Below are 18060 nucleotides of genomic sequence, written 5' to 3'. Positions count from 1 at the left end.
TCTAGCTATTATTTATCTAGTACATTCTAGAAAATGACAGCTAGAATCTGATTGGCTGCCACTGGGCATTTGTATGAATTCGGTTGTGTAACGTTAAAATATAAATATCATATTTGTGCACTATTTTGCTATTATTTTAATTAATAAAAGTCACAACTGAGAATTTTGTGCCCATTAATTAGGACCGTCGTTAATAACGCATTGATTATTTTGACAAGGTCTTTGACAACAAACGATTTATTGCGTTTCTGTTACTTTGTTTCCTAAGAGTTCATTACATCACATCTCTGATTGATCTCTCTGTGATGTCTCTGTGAGGCGACAAACGAGCCACTGAGACAATTCTGGGAATGTTCGGTCTTACGATATGTCGTTACATCTTCCTCATCTTCTTTTTGGGGCGCTGGTTGAAAACTGGGGAAGACCCCATGAGACTGTCAGGGGAGTGAGAGCCGTAACTGCCTTCGGATCCGTTCGGACTGCCCGGCATGGCGGAGTCGCTCATCCCAGACATGGGTTCCTCAAACACATCATTTCCCAGAACACTGTGCCCATGTACAGTCCCTTCCTCGTTGTCCTGAGGCTCCATCTTCACATGGGCCAGGTTCCACAGGGGCGAGGTGTTCACATCTGACCCTGCAGAATAAAAAGAAATGTATTTATAGAACAAAATCTGGTTAAGGATCTTGCATAGAAAAAGTCCTATAATAGGCCGGGCCGACCTGTGGCGCTCCGGGTGTTGTGAAACTAGCCGATAGCTGGCAGGGTATGCTGGGACTTGTAGTTTCACAACAGCTGGAGAGCCCTAAGCCTGTTTCAGACTCTGTCCATTTATCAAACTATTCCACGGGCTTAGAATGTATTTATCAACAAAAATACTCAGCCAGTTAATGAATAAAAAAATAAAGAAATGACAGATAAAAATTAGGAACAGAACACATGTAACTTATTTTGGGTAAAAGAATGACACTAAAAAAAACAAACAAAAATATGTAAAGGTTTGTAGATACACTTTCGCTGCGACAGTGGTATGTTCAGTCTTAGCTGCAATCACTGCTTGGCACATGCAGCCTCACATGCAATGTAGATAGGGTTTAATAAACCCTATGGAGAGATTGTAGATACCCAAATCCAGAGTGAGCACTGGACACACAATTAGCATTTATTACCATAATTTGGCCTATGTGCATAAGCGCTACAATTAGCTACATGAGGCAGCTCAGTGTGTTGGACCAAAGAGGGTCCTTCTTCTTCCCAGCAGCCAATCTCAATAAATACTGTGACTCAGCCAGGGGGGGACAATCTTTGTGACTTTAAATGCAGCACGATCGTGGGCACCAGTTGCACCAGCACTGAGTGTAACAGCAGCATCGACACTGCCGGGACTTTCGCTTAGACCCGCGGAGCTCCACGGGGCCAGTAAGGTGGAAGAGTCACGAGAAGTATTTCAGTTAAACATCTAAAGGATATTTGCATGTCCAGTTCTGTATTCAGGAAAGGACAACAGGACGCTTCTAGAAATCTATAATGACTTGTTCTGGTCTAGTTATTCCTTCTTGGTAACATTATCCAAGAAATAAGGCCTATTTCAGACATGACAATGTAACCGCTGTGCAATGCCACTTGGCGCATTGACAGGATGGGTTGTAGCACTGCCCTTGGGGAGCGTAATCCTACTTTGGGGGGCTAAATTGATACTTGAAGGTCTCACAACACTAGAAATGAACAATGCGGCACAATTTGGTGCAAATCGAATTTTGCGGCGGATCTGGTGGTTTCACAGAGCAACATCGGTCAATTCCTTCAACTTTTTAGCGTGGTTGGGAGGAGATTTGAAAATGCAGCAAATTTCTACATACTACCAATAAATGAATAGAGATATAACCGGTCCTGTATTCTATAGAAGGTCTCTATCACTGCTGGGTATGTGATTAATATCCCCAAATCTATATCAAATCCTGAGACAGGAGCAGCCAATACAAGTTTCAGAGGAACCTTTCCCCCACTCAGCGAGCAGCATTTTCAGACTTGAATCACGCAGAATGAAAGCCTCTAACCAGAAGCTCTTCATATACATGGTTATTAAGGTGTCCAATCCATTTTTACATGGTAAGAAATGCCACAGTTTAACCACAAATCTATTTTTTATAATCTTTCTTACTTTAACCTTATCTTATCCTTAACTAATGTCAGCCGGTCTCTGAACCCTCTCTAGTTGTCCTCTGTAGCCCGTCTCTGAACCCTCTCTAGTTGTCCTCTGTAGTCGGTCTCTGAACCCTCTCTAGTTCTCCCATGTAGCCGGTCTCTGAACCCTCTCTAGTTGTCCTCTGTAGCCGGTTTCTGAACCCTCTCTAGTTGTCCTCTGTAGCCAGTCTCTGAACCCTCTCTAGTTGTCCTCTGTAGTCGGTCTCTGAACCCTCTCTAGTTTTCCCATGTAGCCGGTCTCTGAACCCTCTCTAGTTGTCCTCTGTAGCCGGTCTCTGAACCCTCTCTAGTTGTCCTCTGTAGCCGGTCTCTGAACCCTCTCTAGTTGTCCTCTGTAGTCGGTCTCTGAACTCTCTCTAGTTCTCCCATGTAGCCGGTCTCTGAACTCTCTCTAGTTCTCCCATGTAGCCGGTCTCTGAACCCTCTCTAGTTGTCCTATGTTGCCGGTCTTTGGATTCTCCTATTATGCGAATTGCTTAAACATTTACGTTTGGCAGATTACTTCAGTGTTATGTGCGATGAAACGACAGATATCTCAGTTTTGAAGCAGCTTATTATATACTTTGTTAGCTCAAAGAAACTTTTCCAAATTTACCAAAACTAGCTGCTATTGGACGGACCATACCTGTAAGCTCAGATGAATGGGAAAGAGGATTTTCTACTCTAAAACAAATTAAAACCAGTTTAAGGAATCGCATGAAGCAAAGCACACTGAATAACCTGATGCTGACTTCACTAGAGGGACCCGATCCTACAGACTTTGATTATGAAAAGAAGAGAAGAATATATAAAATTGTTAATCTCGAGGTTAAATCAATATAAGGTCAGGATTGCAACATTTAGTTATTGCGAAGGCCCCACCCGGCTACTTCCTGATGACACTCGGCTGGCAAAATATTCTGGGGAGAACATTGCCTCACAAAGTTCTATGACACCGACCCAATTTTCTGGAAAATGTATTAAACTGCCCTGAGGAAGGAGACATCTGTGTATTTCAGTAATCGGTTCAACAACGAAACTTTATCTATGTTTTTTCTTGGCAAGAAAAAGCAGACTTCATCGAAACGCGCGTCGGCGTTCGCTGTAAGCATTTACCCTCCTTTGTGATATTAGCCCAATTCGGCACTTTGGATTAATGTTGTGATTTTGTTAGACCGACTAATTACTGCTATTTGCCCAAACCCCGAGTTAGATTATTTGATAGGTAGTCAGCAATTCACCCCCTCTCTTTACTAATTCAGGGAACTGGTAATCCCTGTTATTGATTTAGGGAGGTACCGACCCGCTGTATTCTACTAGGAAAGGATCTTCAATCACAATATCTCAAATAACTTGCAGCTTTGGGACTAGAGGCGACACCAATTAATGGATATCATCTCTTGAACCACAAAGATTTATAAAGGGTTACCGATATATTAATTTCAGAATCCCCAATCCTCAGTGAGGCACTATATGAAAAAGGACTAACACATAAAGATTTTTAATTCACCGATTATTTCACATCATATTTTGCTGTTTTTTAATAACAACATTTTAGCAATATTAAATAAAGGTTACGTTTTATTTACAACAAGGGACATTTACAATACAATCTTTATAATCATTTTTTAAGACTGTAGTGCATGAAGTTGTCTGTTCTTTCCTTTCTTTTTATTTGATGATGTAATTTGTACTGACTGGTAGCACCCCAATATCATCAATTCGATATTCAAAAACATTTAAAACAGACAAAATATGATATATCATCATCACCATTTATTTATACAGCGTCACTGATTCCGCAGCGCTGTACAGAGAACTCATGCACATCAGTTCCTGCCCCATTGGAGCTTACAGTCAAAATTCCCTAATACACACACAGACGGGGGGAGAGAGAGAGAGAGAGAGCGAGAGAGAGAGACAAGGGTCAATTTCGATAGCAGCCAATTAACCTACCAGTATGTTTTTGGAGTGTGGGAGGAAACCGGAGCACCCGGAGGAAACCCACGCAAACACGGTGAGAACATACAAACTCCACACAGATAAGGCCATGGTTGGGAATTGAACGCATGACCCCAGTGCTGTGAGGCAGAAGTGCTAATCACTACACCACCATGCTATATGTAAATGATACAGAGTAACAGTCTACAACCTTCCTTGCAAATTAGCAAGCACAAATAAGCAAAGACTTTAACCCCGAACATCCTATGAAGGAACCTTGAGCGAGGTTCGGTGGGAACATCACTCTGCCCCCTAGAGGACAGAAAGCGAGTAGCAGCACAGTGTCCGGCAGTGGCTGTAAAGGAGAGTACATTCTTGGAATGCATACAAAGAGGATAAATGCATGTGATATAAACATAGGGCTCTCATCTCCTCGTTCGGTCTTCAGTATCACCTATATGCTGATGATATTCAACTCTACATCTCTTCTCCTAATCTTTCCTCCTCCATCCTCTCTCGTGTAACTGACTGCCTCTCAGCCATCTTCTCCTGGATGTCCTCACGCTTTCTTAAAATTAACATCTCCAAAACTGAACTCATTGTCTTTCCCCCACCCAGATTCCCTTCCCACCATGACCTCTCCATTGTTAACAACTCCACTATCTACTCTGTCACCCAACTCCGCTGCCTGGGAGTCACTCTTGACTCCTCTCTCTCTTTTGCCCCCCACATCCAATCCCTCGCCCAAGCCTGTCGCTTCCAACTCCGTAACATTGCCCGCATCCGTCCCTTCCTCTCTCAAGATGCCACCAAAACTATCATCCATGCTCTCATCATCTCCCGCCTCGACTACTGCAACCTCCTTCTTACTGGCCTCCCCTGCTCCGCCTCGCCCCCCTCCGCTCTATACTCAATGCGGCTGCGAGACTCATCTTCCTCTCACGCCGCTCCTCCTCTGCCTCCCCTCTCTGTCTTGCCTTACACTGGCTCCCCTTCCCCTACAGGATCCTTTTCAAACTCCTCACCACCACTTACAAGGCTCTCTCCCAGTCTACTGCCCCTTATATCTCTAACCTCCTCTCTATTCACACTCCTGCCCGCTCCCTGCGCTCAGCCAATGATCGCCGACTCTCCTCCACTCTGATTACCTCTTCCCACTCTAGAATCCAAGACTGCTCCCGCGCTGCCCCTCTTCACTGGAACGACCTCCCTCGCTCCATCCGTCTCTCACCCAATCTGTGCTCCTTCAAACGGGCACTTAAAACTCACCTGTTCCTTAAGGCCTATCAACCATCCACTTAACCTCTCATCTCTTCTGTTTCTCCCCTGGCCCCATTTCTTCTCTCCCCTTGCTTCACTGGCTCCCTTCTGTGCCTGATTTTGTTCACCCTCCCTTAGGATGTAAGCTCGTATGAGCAGGGCCCTCTTTCCTCCTGTCTCCATACCTATTCTTCCGCTCCGTCTCTACTGTATTTCCCTGCCCGGAGTTTCTGAAGTATTGGTATTTTATGTTTAATGTTCTGTACTGTTTTACCCTGTATAGTCTATTGTTTGTACTGTGTACGGCGCTGCGGAAACCATGCGGCGCCTTACAAATAAACAATAATAATAATAACATAATGTGGTGATAGCAAATCCCTTAACATGTACAAATGTATTGGATGCCTTTCTAACTGCAGCTATAATTAGAGGAAGACGTTACGGGGTGACTGAGGCCGGGAATCCATCCTATTGTTATTGTTGGTTTAGGTCAAAGAGAACATAATATGATTTTTTGTGTTCTTTTCACTATACTGAATCCCCCCAAGTTGTACAGAGCTACAGAGCAGGCTGGGCTGGGGGGCAGGCAGCCCTCCCCTGCATAGATATTACTTTATCCGTGATACACGCACAATTCGCTAATCTGGTGACTACAAAGGGCGCAGACAATGTAGTGTGACTTGATTAAAACCCTAAACTAACATGGTATTAGTAACCGTGTACTGATACATACTGACAGCTCAGAACATCATCTAAGTGAGCTGTTCATAATATGTATACAATGTGATATCTGTTTATTATGGTACATTCTGCATTCTGACTTGTTATCACCCATATACTCATTGTTTTTATTGTATGTATACTTAATTGTGATGTATAAACCTATATTGTTGTATCATTTGGTGTCTTTCTGTTTGATGCAGTTCTCTCTTTGGTTGGTTGTATTTTTTATTTAACTGTTAGAAAGCACATTAAATGGCTGACCGCGCCTCCCCTTCCCTCCAATAATATGCATGACCCCGCCTGCTCCTTCCCTCCAATAATATGCCTGACCCCGCCTGCTCCCAATTAAATGGCTGGCCACACCTCCTCCTTCCCTCCAATAATATGCCTGACCCCGCCTGCTCCTTCCCTCCAATAATATGTCTGACCCCGCCTCCTTCTTCCATCCAATAATATGCCTAGCCCCGCCTGCACCTTCCCTCCAATAATATGCCTGACCCCACCTCCTCCTCCCCTCCAATAATATGCCTGACCCCGCCTCCTCCTTCCCTCCAATAATATGCCTGACCCCGCCTCCTCCTTCCCTCCAATAATATGCCTGACCCCGCCTGCTCCCAATTAAATGGCTGGCCACGCCTCCTCCTTCCCTCCAATTAAATGCCTGACCCCGCCTGCTCCTTCCCTCCAATAATATGTCTGACCCCGCCTTCTTCTTCCATCCAAAAATATGCCTAACCCCGCCTGCCCCTTCCCTCCAATAATATGCCTGACCCCGCCTCCACCTTCCCTCCAATAATATGCCTGACACCGCCTCCTCTTTCCCTCCAATAATATGCCTGACCCCGCCTCCTCTTTCCCTCCAATAATATGCCTGACCCCGCCTCCCCTTCCATCCAATATGCCTGACCCCGCCTCCCCTTCCCTCCAATAATATGCCTGACCCTGCATCCTCCTTCCATCCAATAATATGCCTGACCGCGCCTGCCCCTTCACTCCAATAATATGTATGACCCTGCTTGCCCCTTCACTCCAATAATAAGCCTCACCCCACCTCCCCCTTACCTCCAATAATATGCCTGACCCCGCCCCTTACCTTCTCCTCAAATAATGTGGCAACGCAACACCAGTAGCCTCACTAAGGTAATTCTATTCAGCAAAGTGTCTCCTGAGACTGCTTGATCATCATCAACATTTATTTATATAGCGCCAGCAAATTCCGTAGCGCTTTACAATTGGGAACAAACATTGATAAAACAATACTGGGTAATACATACAGACAGAGAGGTAAGAGAACCCTGCTCGCAAGCTTACACTCTATGATCCCTCATTCCTTTCCTCCAATAACGTGCCTGACCCGCCCTCTTTCTTCGCCCTCCAATAATGTGGCTCACTTAACCTGACCCCTATGTTTGCAGCGAGAGGGAGACAGAAAAATAACACCGCTATTCCCTGCAGATTCTAAAGCTCTACGCAGGACTTTACCTATTATTTATTATGTGTAACTTCTTGTTTATTAATTAAGTATATCACCCCTGTATAAGGCATAGAAACTGCTTGAATGCAAAAAATTAAATAAATAAATCAACCCAGCAGGTATTAAACTGTCCAAAATAAAAAGTTTTCATTGTACAAGGACAGCTGAAACCAAAAATGACAGTTATTGGCTATTAATTTATGGTTGCAATAAGTGAAAACTGCAAATTTAAAGTTTGTATTTTGGGAGAGCAAAAATGTCTGTTGGGAAATTAAACTGTAAAGTTGCTGTCAAAACTGTAACGCCAAGCAAAACATTATTTTAGGCTAGAATGAGCGATGACCCCGGTGATTGTGGAAAATTGTGGGTTCAGTTTTATAACAGCAAAACATTTTTTTTTTAAAATAAAACAAACAAAAACAAAACAAAGTTGAATATTGAGTGAATGTAAAATGGAATTATTATTATTATTGGAATAACTTCCTTACCAGGCTGTGGTGAGGAATCCACCTCCATATTAGAAGAGAACCTCTCGCTCTGAGCCCCCAACACCCCCACCGGCAGCGACTGGTCCCCAGGGGCCAGGTCTCCTTCCAGCTCCTCACTGATGGGGAACGTTATATCCGTCACCTCTTTAATCTTCACTGGCTTTGTGTCCTCACACACCCGCTCAGGGTGGACAATCTTCTCGTACTCCTCAGACAGCTGCTTGCTGACCTGTGATCAGAAAGATGTTTATCCGGCATCTGTCAATCACTCTGCAGAGAGCTTCAATCTACTGCTAGGAGCAGGCAGCTCACCTCTATATTAGTACACAATAAACACAGTTACATTGTCACATTAAATAATGATGTGTAAAATGTACCTTAACTCTAACAACCATGACATAACAAATATGTAAACATTTATAAAAACTGCAGATGTCCACAGTAAGGTTGGGATCATGGGTGGGTATTGGGGATTTTCTTACATGCAACCTGTCATTAACACCAATACTTGTGAATGTTATAAGCAGCTTAATTCTATACGGCAACATATTTTTATGATGAGATTAAATTTCACTTTTAGAATGCATCAGTTTCAATGAGATCAAGTTTCTGTTCCCAGATGTGTGACCTCTTCTCTGTGTTATATGCAGTGGGGGGAGTTATACAAGCATAGGAGGAAGTCTTAGAGGAGAATTCAATTGTCGGCAATGTGTTGCGCAAATATTGCGTCGCTGGCAATTATGGTAAAAATCTTGTCTCATTTTTCCTGACACCTCTATTGGGCGCGAGGAAAAATGAGCAGAGATTTTTTCAAAAATCTCTTCCACGAAGGGTCTCCAGAATGCCCGTGAGACTTCGCGCCCCCCCTTAAAGTGCCCCCAGTAGGCCGAAGGCGAAAAGTCAATTTTTCTCTGACTTCACTCACAAAAATAATGTGTAAAGTACAGTACAATACTGTATTTAATGTTGTCAACTCCTAGTCAATTTCTTTCCTCATACGTAATTTTGATACAGCTTTCTGGACCTTGGGGACGAAATAATTTGATTTCTATTAATTCTAATAGGAAATCAATTTTCGTTCAGTGCTTGAATTTTTAAGAACATATTTATAGCACTAAGTGGTGGATTGATGTGTAATTAATATATATAGTGGATTAGCCACAAACCTGTATTTATAAAGTGCTTACTATGATCACTAACCCACTGACAATCCTGAGCCATTTCATGTTGAATCTGAACAGGATTTGTTATAAACATGCAAAAAACACATTACACTTATATCATCCATTTCAAATCACTGATGTGTTCACAGATGAAATCAGATATTTCTTTTTTCGCATGTTGCATTACTGAACCGCACTCACTGCGTGTTCCGTTACTCGCCTGCAGCACGTATGAGTGGTAATCTTTAATCCGATGCTGCCAGAACCTCTGAAGAGACAAGACGCTGCCGATTCCCATCTCGTGGAAGACCTGCTCCATCACATCCGGGAACGGGGTGTGGCCCAGTCTGGCTTCTCGATCCACATTGAACCTCAGCATCTTGGTAAATTTCATACAGTACTCATGGCCAATGTCTGTCAGGGTCTCCAAGACACTCTCGTTGGCAGACTCAAAGCCAGCATGGGCAAGGATGGTGGCAACAGACTGGTACATGTGCTGGCGGCAAGAGTCATAGCTGAGCTCTATCACGGGCTCTCCTTTACCACTGAAGGATACAAAGAGGAATGTGTTATAAAGAATAAAATAACACGAAAATAAAATATATTATTCCCCTTCTGTAAACCCTTCCATTGCTTGACTGCTCTCGTTGCATCACCCCCATTTAATGCCTTTACTGCCTGTCCCTCACAGGACAATTCCACCCAAAAGTCAAAATTAAGTTCTTGGTGGAATTCCCAAACTTACCCATTGATCCAACATACTTAAATGGAGTCTACTATCATCCACCCCGCTCAGATTCTTCTCTAGTGTCTGTGTTGTCCAAAGATGTTGACCTAGCTTAATATACTCATTTTAAATATGCAGCGTTTAAATGGGAACTTCATGGAGGAGAAGCATTGACAACACGTTGTCTGGTTGAAGAAAGGGAAACATAGAAACATAGACTTTGACTGCAGATAAGAACCACTCTGCCCACTGTTTAACCTATGCTAACTTAAAGCTCGATTTGATCCTTTATTCTTTGTAAGAATATCTTTATGTAGATCCCAAGCATGTTTAAATTGCTCTACTGTATTAGCTTCTACCACCTCTGAAGGGAGAGGTCACTGGACTCTTTTAGACATCGGGTGATTGGCTGGATCAACATTAACACCAAGTTAAGTAATACTCAATGTTGCCTGCCGTGGTCTGACAATGGTGTCCTTGCTCCTGCCGAGCTCGCCAGAAATATATTGGATTAATTTACAATACTAGACTTTCATTTTAAGTTTTGCCCAGTTATCCTTTAAACATCCTTCTCCATCATTTACCCCTTACAGTCCTGCCCCTAACTCTAAAGCCTATCCTCTCTCCAATACTGCCGGTCTACTCAAATTATTCCTCCATGACTTAACTACTTCTACTGTCACTTTCTTGTCACTACCTGCCTCCTAATTCCCCAACATATAACTTCTTCTGTACTTGTCATTTAATACCCCCACACCTATCGCTTAACCCTCTTCATTAACAACTGCCTCCTAACCCACCTTCCCCAACACCTAACAAGATCTGCTGATCATCTATTCCTACTTTCCCATCACATTTCTTTTTCTATACTTGCTTCACAAGCTCTCTTCCCATCCATGAAGATATCCCCTTCTACCCTCCTTTGTCATCACTTAAAACGTTGTCCACCTCCCACCCAGCTCCTTACTCAGCCAAACTCCTAACTTTAATTTCCAAGCACTTTGTACCATCCATGTTTGACTCCTTGTAGCTCAACTGCATCCACCTCATAACGTCTGCCCCATTCACTGAACCTCGTCCCCCAAAAACCTGTTACCAGAAATTCACATATCATTTCCTTTGCACATAATGCAGAGCTAAACCTCGACATTCAATTTTATAGAAGCATCAATGTAAACGATGTTGTTCATTCCCACCATGACTGTCTTTGCTATTTAGTTCACCATCAAAAAAATCTTATTAGAGCTTTAATTTTACACTACATGACGTTGCCTACTGTTGTTGGGGTTTAAACCTAATTTCAGTGTTCCTCTAAGGGCAGAAGGAGAAACATACATTCTCCATTGGCATCACCTATAAAAATGATTAAATAACTAGTGCACTGCATATATATATATATATATATATATATATATATATATATATATATCTCTATCACAAAAAGCATTATGTTTTTATCTTTATAACAGTAGACCACAAATACATAACCCATCTACTAAACACTACAAGACCTTCCATATAATTTAACCCCCCTTTAAGAAATTTCGGTGACATTTTCAGCATACCGGTAGAAATCACTCTCCGGATCGCTGTGTCGCAGCTGGAAAGGCATCTTGGGTAACTTGCAGTCCGGCGGTAACAGATCATCAGGGAGGACAGGAGATGGAGGTCGATGAGGAAGGGGCTCACTCTCTTCCACTTTAATGCCTTCGACCTGCTGTTGGTTTTGAGTTTGAGCGGTGGCGATCAGACTGCGCAGTTTGCGGTTATGCTGAATCAGCTGAATGGTGTGTATGGTAAGGCTGCAGGGTTCCGAGGGGATGTCCAGCATGGTGGTCGGTCTAGGCTTGTTGGCAGATGGCTGGTGTAGAGGCGGCTCCTGCATCTCCACTGTACGAAACTCTCTTTGCAGTAAATCAAAGGAGTTGCGGCTGGCCTGGCCAGAGGGTACAGGGATCTCACCCCAATAGCGCATCATTTTTAATAAAGAGTCCTGATAATGTTTAATATTGAAAATAATCTGATTATGTCTAAATGGGCAAAGCAATCAGGGGATTCTTAGTCTACATAATGAATCAAATATGGGAGATCACAATAATCCACAGGCTGACAGAGATTTAAATCCAGAAAAATGCAAGTACACATTCATCTGTGTATCTTCTCAGCCTGAAGAATGGAACAGAAAGACAAGAAGTTAGATTTCAACGGAGTACACAATACTGTAATGTCATTCATTAATACTTGGATTAATTCAATATCCAAAGAGGACACAAGATTTATTAACAAATAGTTAGCCTTTTTTGTGTGTTTGTAGACAAGACACACCCCCACATTTTGTTACTTTCAATTAAACATTATTGTAAAATAGAGTTTACCTTACACAGGTAGAAACACCACATGTAATAATATACAGGACGGAACTTTAATGAATTGCTAAATGGCCATTTATGGGAGACAATGGAAAACTCATTTATACAGAGCTGTACACGTCAGACTGAAAAAATAGATAATTTGGAAGGACAGGAACTTTAGAGCTACAATATAAATATATATATCCCCCTCACAATTACAGATCAGATCAAAGTAACAACTTGTGCCATTCAGGACCTTTCATCTAGTTACACATGGTGACTTGTGACGATCCAGTAATTGCCTCAATTTTTTTCTCTGTATTTCATACAGCAAAATTGTGCATAGGCTGTTATTTGGCGCAAAGGCTGAAAGACCGGATCAGGTATGATCACATCTTCAATAAGACGATGGCCACGTACACAGTCTTAATGTGATCACTGGCAGATGCGATACATGTCAGATCAAATTGAATCATATCATCACCATACCGTATGACATATTGGTGGTGATGCACTTCCAAGTCATTCGCCAGTTTAATCAAAGATTAATCTTATGACCTTATTGCAGAATTAATTCATCATCTACTTTTTATCGATATGGCATAGTGGTTAGCATTGCTGCCTCAGAGTTAGGGGATCATGCATTTACCAGGGGGCTTATCCATGTGGCGTTTGAATGTTCTCCTCGTGTTTGTGTGGGTTTCCTCTCACACTCCAAAAAATATCCTGGTAGGTTAACTGCCTTCTGATAAAATAGACCCTAATATGTGTGTGATAGGGAATTTAGACTGTAAGCTCCAGTGGGGCAGGGACTGATGTGATTAAATGTTCTCTGTACAGTGCTGTATAATAGGATCAGCACTATATAAAGGATAATAACAATAATTATATTCTTATCTATATTAACTACAGCAAGTCACACACTTCCCCCCCATATCTCACCTCTGCCCTTTTTCCATTAGATTGTAAGCTCATATACACATACATACATACTTTGGTGTGAGTAGATCTGCTTAACATACATTGCAATATGTGAAACTAACATTCACTGTTTTTAATATAGAGCAGCTAGTACAGCATTAAATATGTATTTTATGTCTATATACACACATATAATACAGGAAGATGATTTGCTCTCACTCAGGCTTAGACCAGACAGGTCTGTGGATGGCAGTACATGCTGGGACCTGTAGTTCCCCCCGCCTACATACTCCGCACAGCCCGGCTGCGGGTCCCTCTGGTCTTCACTTCCGCCCGGGTCGCATCGGCGGTGACGTCCGTCACCATGTGACCGGAAGCCCCGCCCATATCCGGTGTGAGCCCTCATCGCGTTGTACGGACTGTACGGAGAGTGACCCGGCCGTGTCCGGTACTCGGAGCTGGGAAAGTGGCGCTGGATACATGGAGGCCGCTCAGCTGGACCCCGATGGCGGGGAATGGCCCAGCGTTCCCGGGGCCCTGGAGGCCGGGGATCCCGCCCGGAGCCCTGAGACCGCCGCCCATGGCGATGCGCAGCCCCCGGTTCCCGGGGAACATGAGGAAACCGGGTCTGGTCATACCGGGGCCGGGAGTTCTAAGAATGAGGGGCCCGGGGGGGCCCAGGGGGCCGGTGATCCCAGGGCCAGGGATAATGAGGGGCCCGGGTGGTGTGAGGGGCATGGGGATGCCGGGGCCAGGAATACCAGGGGGCCCGATGATGCCGGGGCCAGGAATTCAAGGGGGCCCCAGGATCCCGGGGCCAGGAATACAAGGGGGCCCCAGGATCCCAGGGCCAATGAGGGGGCCAGGGCTGGGGGTAATGAGGTCCCAGGGAATGTCAGCACCAGGTGTACTGAGGGGCCCCGGAGTCCCAGGGCCGGATCCAGGACAGGGGCCACTGAGGGGTCTGGGAAACCATCCCCCAGGAGCAATGAGGGGTCCCGGCATCCACCCCCCGGGAGCAGTGAGGGGTGCAGGGATGCTGCCAGGAGGGGCCATGACGGCTCCAGCTATGCCCTCACCAGCGGCAGTAAGGGGCATGAGCTTCCCAGGGATACGACCGAGGGTACCAATGTTCCAAGGGCCACAGACCAATGGGTTGCCGGGTCCGGTGGCACTGAGAGGACCCATGGTTCCGGGACCTGCGGGGAGGAGAGGTCCGGGTCCAATGTCAATGAGGAACTCGATGCTCTTGGGACAAGTTGCCCCACGAAATCCGATGATGCAGGGACCAATTCCCCCAAGGAACTCAGTGACCCTGGGGCCAGCACCCCTGAGGAACAACCTAGAAAGGGGCATGGGTCCAATGATGCCACCATGGAGGGGTCCCAGGATTCCCGGGGCACAGAATCCTTTAAGAAACCCATCGCTGCTCCAAGGCCAAACTGGAATGAAAAGACCGTGGAACAGCGAAACAAATCGCCAATCTCCACGCAACTTTCTCCCTCCGTCACCATTCGAGGGGCCGAACGGGAAACGGCCCAGGATCTCAGCACCAGGCTTCCATCTGATGCCTACCGAACCAGCCCTGCCATTCCCTATCGGGAACCTTCCTGGGCCGGGCTGCCCGAGAGCCTTTACAGCCTGGAGGTGCTGAAAGGCGGCAGTGTGTTGTCAACAAAGAGTATCAATGGTGTAAGCTTCACTGTTTTTGGCAGACTCCCCGGATGTCACGTCCCACTAGAACATCCGTCTGTTTCCCGCTACCACGCTGTACTGCAGTACCGTTTAGTCCCTGGTCCTGAACCGGATGAAGAACCTGGTTTCTATGTATATGATTTGGGCAGCACCCATGGTACATTCATCAATAAGCAGAGGATCCAATCTAAGACTTACTGCCGTTTTCGAGTTGGACATGTTCTAAAATTTGGAGGAAGCACCCGTCTGTTCATTCTACAGGTAAAAAGATGACTGATGTGAGTGAGTTCTCTGTACAGCGCTGCGGAATCAGTGGCGCTATATAAATAAATGGTGATGAAAAAGATACTTCCTATTGTTATACTGACAAAAATCAGCCTTGTTTATGAAAGAATGGAAATATGTAAGGGGAAATTTATGAACACTGGTCCATGTGTAACCATGCCAAAAAAAAGTTCTGTTACCCATAGTAGATTTCATTTTCTATGGTCTATTAGGACATTGGCAATCTGGTTTTGGCACGTGTTAGTTATATAGGCGCCACTTGAAATGTGGACTCCGCCCACTTGTCATTTCAGAGATGTGATTATCTTGAGCGAGTGGAGGGGGGCATATCATTGATTGTTAATCGGTTAGGCTGGGTACACACTACAAAGTTTTCAGCCGATTATCTGATCAATCAAATGACAAACGACCGTTCTGCCCGATATCACATTAGTGTGTACACTGCAACGATAAGTGATTGATGTCCCAATGCTCATAGTATCATTTCATTGGATTTTTAAATTTAACTAAAAATGTCATTGAACGATGGAACGATGTTGTTCCAATCCTGCAGTGTGTACGCACTCAGGACCGGCAGTGTCCTTAGACCTCTATGGAGCGTGCAGAGCCACCATCTTTTCAGTCGATCATTATGACAGATGAAGATTACAGATCTGAAGATAAATTGTATAAAACATATTTGGTGTGTGCACATGAATCTGCATGTGCTGATCGGGAAATTTTTAATCATTGGCAAAATAGTCAAGGATATCGCATCGGGATAATTTTTGTATAATGTGTACCCAGCCTTAGTCTATTTATTGACCACGCTGACGACTTCAGATATGGGAGGGATTTTCCTAGATATAGTAGCATCATCATCATCATTTATTTATATAGCACCACTAATTCCGCAGCGCTGTACAGAGAACTCATTCAGATCAGTCCCTGCCCCATTGGGGCTTATAGTCTAAGTTCCCTAACATACACAAACACACAGACTAGGGTCAGTTTTTGTTAGCAGTCAATTAACCTACCAATATGTTTTTGGCGTGTGGGAGGAAACCGGAGCACCCGGAGGAAACCCACGCAAACACGGGGAGAACATACAAACGCCTCAACTCATGACCCCAGTGCTGTAAGGCAGAAGTGCTAACCACTTAGCCACCGTGTGTAGGTTTTGTGAAACTTAGTCCCCTGCCAAGAAAAATTAATATTGGGAGTGTGACATTTATTTAAAGAAATAAAAAATACTTGCCCCTTCTGCCAGGGCTGGAGATATTTGTTGCCACGATGATTAAAATATGGGTTCTGGTGAGCGGATTATGTCCTTCCTAAAGCACTCTGCTCTCCCTTGGGAATCATTCCCTAACCATAACAACCAGCTGTCCAGTGGATTGGCCATACACTCACTAGAAACTCCGTTCAGTGTAGCAGTGTGGTTCTGGTCAGTCTTCTAGGACAGGTCTTCATAGTTCCCGGGGGCTCCAGCGCTGGGGGAGGACAATGCTTTCTATGTAGTGCACAGACTAGGAGCATAGTATGGTGTGGGGTCACAGAGCTATAGCTTGGTGTAGTTCTTGGAGCACATGTTGGTGTATTATGTATGTGGCCAGAGGGCTAGTATGATGTGTAGGGGCTCAGTCTGGCCTGTACGGTTGGTGTATTATGTGTGGCATCATTGGGCTAGTAAACCGTGTTTGGCACTAGGCTTGTATATAATGTGGTGCAGGACATGGAGGGCACATATAGTTAGTATATTCATTTTCAATACGAGTAGTCCACCCTATTTCGTTTTGTTTTTTTGTTTTTTTACCCCTATGGCTTACAGTCTTTGTTATAAAATTGCTGGCTCCTAATATTTGGTCCCAGCTCCTAAAGTTTGGAGTAGTTTATTCATACCTGTCCTAGGGCTTTCTTCATCAAGTTTTGCAGCAGTCTATTTATTAAAATCTGCATGTGGGAGTAAATCAGAATTCTCCTTCTCGTGGATTGTCAGGTACCGCACAGACTCTATCCCTATTTAAGTACGACAGCCCCAGTGCCTGTAACGAGCAAGTCACAGAAATAGGCAGCCCCAGAGGAGATTTAGGACTCTGTAAGACAATAATTGCTCAGGAGCTTGTTCTAGAACTACTAACCCCAGCATCCTCTGCCAGGCAATAGCTGACGAGGTATGCTGGGACTTGTAGTTTCACAACACCTACAGAGCCACAGGTTGGCCAGGCCTGTTCCATTGGCTGTGGGTTTGCTTTTCGTGATGTAAGTGAATCAGCTAGCCTAAGTGTCACGTTGCTTGTTTGATGAGATCCTTATTACATTACGTTTAAGTTTATTTTCACCTTTTTATACGTGTTCGTTAGAACATGAGAATAGATTGATATCTGTGTACCCGCGGTGTGCCATGTTCCTGGTGTAGAACCAAAGATATGACCTTATGGTATCTGTCTGTTCAGGGCCCAGACGATGACCAAGAAGCAGAATCTGAGATGACGGTTACTCAGATTAAAGAAGCGCGTAGAGAGAAAGAGACCTTGCAGAAGAGGATGCTGGGAGATGACTCTGATGAAGAAGAAGAAGACGGCCAACATGAGGAGAGAGGAGGAAAAGAACAGGGAGAGTCAGGATCTGGTTCTGGCTGCACGTGGGGAATGGGTGAGCTCGGTTTAATATCTATTTTTTATTATCACTCTTAGGGTTGCCTGCTAGAATCTAAACTAATAAAAAAAAAATGTTTGCATCCCTGCATTTAATTTACTTGTATAGTATGGCTCTAATCTCCTTCACATTTTACCCTATTACAGCATAGCTATTATTAGATATGTCTGTTATAGGATATAAGCTGATGAACCATCTGTGTCTGATCAAT

The 18060-nt window shown here is 44.2% G+C and overlaps 2 protein-coding genes across 6 annotated transcripts in view; one reads left to right on the top strand and one right to left on the bottom strand.

The window, feature by feature from the left end:
- Nucleotides 1–163: 163 nt before the first annotated feature.
- Nucleotides 164–13566, bottom strand: SUPT7L (SPT7 like, STAGA complex subunit gamma). Of its 2 annotated transcripts, none has more exons than XM_075204413.1 (5): nt 13422–13566; nt 11526–12126; nt 9454–9778; nt 8071–8299; nt 164–636 (listed from the first exon to the last, which is right to left on the bottom strand). In XM_075204413.1, exons 2-5 carry the CDS (start codon nt 11936–11938, stop codon nt 374–376), a joined length of 1230 nt encoding a protein of 409 aa, XP_075060514.1. In that variant the 5' UTR covers nt 11939–12126; nt 13422–13566; the 3' UTR covers nt 164–373. The 2 variants fall into 2 exon arrangements, with proteins under 2 accessions (XP_075060514.1, XP_075060515.1); XM_075204414.1 differs by having other exon boundaries at nt 13452–13562.
- Nucleotides 13457–18060, top strand: part of SLC4A1AP (solute carrier family 4 member 1 adaptor protein) — a 20724-nt gene continuing 16120 nt past the window's right edge. For all 4 annotated transcript variants that reach the window (XM_075204412.1, XM_075204410.1, XM_075204409.1 and 1 more), the window contains exons 1-2: nt 13457–15188; nt 17648–17846. In XM_075204412.1, coding sequence (XP_075060513.1) covers nt 13479–15188; nt 17648–17846 — 1909 coding nt within the window. In that variant the 5' untranslated portion in view covers nt 13457–13478. The remainder of the gene's footprint in view (nt 15189–17647; nt 17847–18060) is intronic.

Source organism: Mixophyes fleayi, chromosome 3 (assembly GCF_038048845.1).
Source record: "Mixophyes fleayi isolate aMixFle1 chromosome 3, aMixFle1.hap1, whole genome shotgun sequence".
Lineage (NCBI taxonomy): Eukaryota > Metazoa > Chordata > Amphibia > Anura > Limnodynastidae > Mixophyes > Mixophyes fleayi.
The sequence above is the reverse complement of the archived record's forward strand: the minus strand, read 5'-3'. Positions and strand labels throughout refer to the sequence as shown.